We start from the raw sequence: 6,604 nt of genomic DNA on the forward strand, positions 1-6,604 counted from the left end.
ATCAGGAGAAAATTAGTGCGCGCGCGGATGTCATCCATAAGATTTACTTGCTGTGGCCTAAGTTACATATTATATATAAATTGTATCTCATTTCTTTTACAAAACCTCCGGAATGTTTTCCCGAAGACTTTAATCACGGAATTTTGCTATTAAAAGCGTGTTGTTTTATACCATTTGCTAAAAAGATTGTAAGAAAAAAAATGGACCTGCAGCCGACGCACAGTACTAGGTGTTACAAGTATACAAACGCAAATCTACGCCGACTGAACACGCACCATAATTAAACTTTAACAGTCTCAAAACTGACACATTCCTCTATCGTTTACCACATATTCCGTCTCGATTCCATCCATAGAACAATCTCTGCCCCTTTCTCTAGTATTGTGCAGTACTACTTTGTGCCGGACTACTTTTGAGGGGTTCGCCCATGAATACATGTGTCATGCGGCCTTAGTGGACTTCTCTTGGTGCTGAACTGCCATCAATTTCATGTATTAAGTATTGCAGTTGTCACTACTTTGACTACGGAATTTTCGAAGGATAACTCAAGAACCAGTTGACGGATTGCCGTGATTTTTGGTATGTAGGTAGCTGCAGTGATGCTTGACATAATCAAATGATAATTATGCAAAGGACCCCCCCCCCAAGGCGACTAACTTCGATGCAGTGAAAATTATAGTAGAGAAACACGACCAATTATTACAAATACACATGTTACAATACACGTTATAATAAGGCTTTTGTTTTGTTTCATTCATATTGATATATATATACATTGCGAGAGAGAGAGAGAGAGAGAGAGAGAGAGACTGAGCAAATGTGTAATGTTTACCTTCGGACATGGTCTGCTCTGTATTCTTGCTCAAACACATTCACATTCATGCACTACTAGTATATGGTGACTAATGTAGGGTTACATAATGTTGCTATCATGCTATATCGTAGCAACTCTTGATGATGTTTTTGTGTTTACACAATGTCAGCAGGTAGGGGACCTTTCTTCTCCTCATGAGCACCTGGGTCCACCTGGTACGGAGGTGGCGCCTGCTGGCCCGGGTAGAACACCTGCACAGGTGCGCCCGCGGCACCTGGCTTCTGGGCACCTGGGGAAAATATAGATTTAAGAGTTAAAGAAATCTAAAATTATTATTGGCGACATCTCAGGGAGGAGCCTAATGGTACAGCATTGTGTGCAGTTTGCAAGAATTCTAGGAATGGTACAGGCATTTTGTCCACAGGAATGGAATGTCCACAGGCATGTCTCTGACCCACATCTATGCCCACATTCCTGGAAACCCTTGGGAAGACCTCTCTGCCTCGGATGGCCATACTTTCTGTGACCCCGGGGCCTTGTTCACTATACACTCAGGGGAGGAGTGCACTGTATCTGCCTAGACTTAACAGGTACCAACTTACCAAAGTCTTCCTCAAATCATGAAATCATGGCAGTGTCATGCAAACAATAACCCTAACAGCAACCACCGTCGCCATGGCAATGTATGTTTTCTACATGGACCAGAACACCTGTATTGACCGTTATCGTGGCCCAGGTATGACAGAAATGTAACAGTGGGGGGTTTATAGGCGCTACCAACTGATCCAGCCAAGGGGTCTGGACCTTTTCGGTCGAGCGGTTAGAGCGTACGGTTATGAAGCTGGTGCTCGGGAGGTCGTGGGTTCGAACCCGGCCCGAGACCAGAAGTATTTATATCTGTTTCTACAAGCTTCTTGGTTTCTACTGTCTCCCTTTGGTTTCTTAACTTACAGAAAGCTAGTTACCAACCTGGGGTGCCCTGCATCACCACAATGTTTCCGTCTGCTCCGCCGGGAACTGGGCCTGCTGAGTAGATCACAGTCTGAAAAACAAACAAACAAACAAACAAACAAACACGTGAAGGAGAAGACTGTAAACATGTAGGAGTATACTATAACATAAAACATAAAACTAAGACATAAAAATGCAAGGACTGGGTTTTGTAGAATTGTTGACGCGTTCTTTTGCCAGCCAATTCTACAAAGCCCAGTATGAAAACGCCCATCCACTCTACTCTCCAAGCAGATACTGTCTTCGAATGAAAGCTCATCTGTGTTGGTAGAATCCATAGTTAAAGAGTTTGACTTGTTCCAACACAAAAAGGGAACTCACCATAAATTTTCAGCTGATCCCTTCAACCTTCGTCACACATCGAGTCCCCCGGACATACAGTTACATTGGACAAGGTGCGCATTCTAGATACGGAGCAGGATTACTTTGTGAGAGGCGTGAAGGAGGCAGTTTAGATCAGGGCCCACCAACCCTCTCTGAACCGTGATGGTGGGAGATACCGTCTTCCCGCCATTTTTGATGCACTCCTGACGTCATCACGTTTCCGACTTCCGGAAAGTCAGCGACTGCATCACAAATCTGACGAAGGTTGACGGGATCAGCCGAAAATTTATGGTGAGTTCCCTTTTTGTGTTGGAACAAGTCAAACTCTTTAACTACAGATACTGTGTTTTTACCACTGAAAGGGACTTGCTTGGAGATTACATCCACTCGGAGGCCTGCACAGGAGGCTTGTTAGAAACTTGTTCCGTATCCAAAACAAGCCCCTCGTTGGACAAACCAAAACTAGCGTTTAAGTACTTTTCGAAACCTAATGTCTAAGCTTCAGTGTTCCATCTGCAGTACCCACCTGTGCCACCGGGCGGCGCATTTCACAGCAGCTGAGAATGGAGACCACAAAACCGAGAATGATCTCGAGCAAAGCCAGGGAGATGTTCACTGCATGGAGGCTGATGGCAGTCGGTGTACAGTCAAAAGTCTGGTAGTCCCTACAGGTAAAATTTCAAGTCATTAACTTGTGAAAATTAATATCCAGTCACTAGAAGGGCAACACTGGCAAAGCAAATACATTATGTTTTCCTGATGAACTAGCGAACCACCTCTGTTTTTGTTTAGTCAAACACATTCATACATATGGTGACCAGCCCCTCAAACTCTGTCCTGCCACTTGCTACATACTGGTAATGTAACCCAACACCACATTTTCCGTGCCTGACCTCTTGACCTCCTGTCAATCTTCCCACCCATGTGTTGTCAACCTACTCTCAAGTTCAGTAATCCCCCTTTGTCTGACTTTTTAGCCTGTCAGTCTTTCCCCTGATGACCCAATTGCTGTCTGGACACACAGACACACAAACCTTAACTCAGCACCCAAAACATATCATCCTTGCTAAGGAGTTCACGAGCTACATGTCAGCACTAGAGATGCTACAGCTACAGACTCTTGAAGATCGCAGAATAGCCCTGTGCTGTGTTTGCCAACAACATACAAGCTTCTACCCTCTACCGACACTGGCTGCCACAAACCAGGGGTGGTGTCAGTGGGAGGATGACAAGACAACAAGCAAAACCTGACCAATTGCCAGCGTGCACAGAGCGGTACAACAAAAGTACATTACCGTACCTTGTTCACATCTTAAATCATGAATAGTCTGTGTAATGTATGATCTTAATGTTATCATTTAATGACTGTTTTCAAACACGGAATTTAATTCACTGTCTAACGCTTAATGACTAAACACAGAATGATGATCAAGATTTTAATCCACTGTCTAACGCTAATCACACAATTCAGCCTTGTGGCTGCCATGTGATGGTGCTGTATTGTGAGTTGTGTTTGTGTTTGAAATAAACCAAACTAGAAAGGCCGACATTTGCTTGGGAGCAAATACAGCATATTTCAGTCCATCTCCCTCCCACGCAAAAGTGGACTATTCCAAACTTACCCCAATGCAAAACTGGCAAATGTTCTCAAACAAATGAATTAAATAGTAGCTATATGAGAACAAAGATGCAACAACAAGTACTTTGAATCTCGAAAGCTTTACTAATCTTATTACAGGTATGCAAAAACTAACAATGATGAGATTTAATACATTTTGAAGGTCTTAGGCACATAAAATTGAATGTGTGGGTCATTACGCACCACTTAGGTGCAATGTGACCTCAGGTAACCCGCAATGGAACACATGTTCCATGGATGGAACCGGACATTCTTTAGATAGAACATGGAACGGGTATAGCACTTTTGGCCCTTTTTTTGCTGAAAATAGCCATTAAAGTCCCCCAAATGAGTCATTTGGAAGTGGTGTATGCCAAATACATGACTGTTATTCTGTAGACACACGTTCAAGGTACCCTTATACCGAATGTCATATCATTTGGTTGTAATACCAGGGCTCAGGATCCAAAAATCCATTTTTTGTCGAAAAATGCCCCAAAAAACCTTCATAAAAATTTTTCAAAGGCATGTTTCAAACAAATGACAAAAAACGTCTGGGGGTATTTGCCCACTCTACCTCCATGCCAAATTTCAGGTCATTTGGCTGAATGATGGCGGAGTTGAATCCCTTTGAGGGGACACAATATATTTCATCGATACCATAGTATGGACTGAAATATAATGATGATCTACTTCCATTATCACGAATTCTCCTTACCAGATTTGAGGATCGTTGTACGGGTTCGGGTAGCTCACATAGCGTGCCCGAGTGGCATTGTAAGCGTCCCAGTCGAAGTGATGACAGACGGGTAAGCAGCGGTTCACCACGATCCCCAGGGCCGCGAAGGCGATGCAGAGCACACACGTCACGATCACGAGCACGCCCACCACCAAGAATGCTATAACCTGTGGAGGGGAAATAAGTGACAAGGTTATCATGAAAGTTCATCTGTGTTGGTAGTTACATGTTTAAAGTTAAAACTTTTGATCCAACACGAAAATTCTCTCACCTAGAGCTTTCAACCAGTCACTCTGGTCTTCCTCAGTAGACTGACCCAGTGAAGCTTGTCACGTGGCTTCTTTGAAGTGTGACGTCAACACTGGGTCAAAGGTATCTGGTAGACTTCAAAGAAGCCACGTGACAAGCTTCACTGGGTCAGTCTACTGAGGAAGACCAGAGTGACTGGTTGAAAGCTCTAGGTGAGAGAATTTTCGTGTTGGATCAAAAGTTTTAACTTTAAACAAGTGACAAGGTTGTAGGGGGGGGGGGCTTCAGACTGCCAAAACCAAGAACAGCCTCAGCCAAACGAACATTTCTGTACCGCTGCACTAAATCATATAACACACTTCCACAACACATCAGACTATCCGCACCTACATCGTTAAAGAAACATATCCGGGAATGGTTCAAAACCGTGGTGGACACCTCCAAACCCTTACAAGCATGGTGGTAGTAGAAATGCAGATATGTAAATATGAATCTTTGTCTAAATTTTATTTTTACGACCTCTGACCTCTCGGTACTACTTGCATGTTGTGTGTGGTTATGTAGTGTGTAGGTAAGCCTTACCATGTTGTGATGAAAGTAGTTTGTAGTCAACGACTCCAGGAAGAATAGTATGTATGGCAAATGATGTCTGTACAAACTAATGGAGATCGGTCTAATAAACAAATAAACAAGGTGTTGTATTCAGAACCGTGTTTCATCCGGAAACTTAGATCACAATATTAATACAATAAAAGATATTCTATGTTTATACTCACCAGGCATTTATTTGTTGGTTTCTTAGCGCTTAAAATACCCAGAATGCCTGTCGTAAGAACCTGCGGACACATAAAAATAAGATGATTGAAGTTGAAAGTTGAAAGGTAAAGGTTAAAAGTTCGGTTCAAGGTTCAGAGTAAAGGTTAGACTGGAGCATTGATGAGAATGTCAAGGTTCAAATGTTAAAGGATAAAGTTCAAAGGGCAAGGGATAAAGTTGAAGATTGAGTGAGGTTAAAGGTCAAGAATGAAGTTGAAAGGTCAAATTTGGTGAAGTTAAGGTTAAAGGTCGGAGTGCCTGACCCACCAGCAGCCCGGTCCAGACAGGTGCGCTGAGGAAGTGGAACGGGGTGTCGACGCGATAGCCCGCGAAAGTGATGTCAGCAGCGACCCCTAGCGTCACGCTGAGGCATCCCAGGACGACCAGTGTCCAGCCCAGTCCACGCACCACGCGAGGTTTGTACGCGCACGCCATGACAACTGTGCGGTAAACAAAGTACAAGTCTTAGCATGAAATTTCATCTGTGTTGGTACAAATCATTATGAAATAAAGACTAAACTTTAACTTCCAACACTCTATATGTAGAATAATTGGGACTTACCCCAAATTTTCGGCTGACTCCGTCAACCTTGTTCACGGAATGGACCCGTCCACTCTTGGAACGTGAACAAGGTTGACGGAGTCGATCAGCCGAAAACTTGGGGTAAGTCCCAATTATTCTATATATAGAGTGTTGGAAGCTAAAGTTTAGTCTTTATTTCATAAAGTACAAGTCTACAGAAAGGCAACAAACATGCCCTGGGATCTAGCCTGGGTACCATCCTACTTGTATGCCGGGGCTCCCACACTCGCTTCCCTAAGAAGTAAGGGAAGCGTGTGTGGGAGCCCCGGTATACAAGTAGGATGGTACCCAAGCTACTGGGATCGTCCTGATCAAATGAACAAACAAACAGACGCGATGATGGGGTATCGTGTGTTCCAGTCATTTGCCCTCGGCTCACCCCCCCTAGCCAATTTCTACTATCCCTAAGGCCATGTTGATTTGATTATATGGATGACATCCTCCGGGAGC

The 6,604-nt window shown here is 43.7% G+C and overlaps 1 protein-coding gene across 1 annotated transcript in view; it reads right to left on the bottom strand.

The window, feature by feature from the left end:
• Positions 1-813: 813 nt before the first annotated feature.
• The window catches only part of LOC109474327, a 7,798-nt gene continuing 2,007 nt past the window's right edge, over positions 814-6,604 (bottom strand). The window contains exons 2-7 of the mRNA XM_019774615.1: positions 5,839-6,011; positions 5,532-5,591; positions 4,486-4,673; positions 2,676-2,814; positions 1,784-1,856; positions 814-1,103 (exon numbers count right to left, since the gene is read on the bottom strand). Of these exons, the coding sequence (XP_019630174.1) occupies positions 970-1,103; positions 1,784-1,856; positions 2,676-2,814; positions 4,486-4,673; positions 5,532-5,591; positions 5,839-6,006 (762 nt within the window). The 5' untranslated portion in view covers positions 6,007-6,011 and the 3' untranslated portion in view covers positions 814-969. The remainder of the gene's footprint in view (positions 1,104-1,783; positions 1,857-2,675; positions 2,815-4,485; positions 4,674-5,531; positions 5,592-5,838; positions 6,012-6,604) is intronic.

The sequence above is a fragment of the Branchiostoma belcheri genome, unplaced genomic scaffold (assembly GCF_001625305.1).
Source record: "Branchiostoma belcheri isolate BF01 breed outbred unplaced genomic scaffold, Haploidv18h27 scaffold300, whole genome shotgun sequence".
Lineage (NCBI taxonomy): Eukaryota > Metazoa > Chordata > Leptocardii > Amphioxiformes > Branchiostomatidae > Branchiostoma > Branchiostoma belcheri.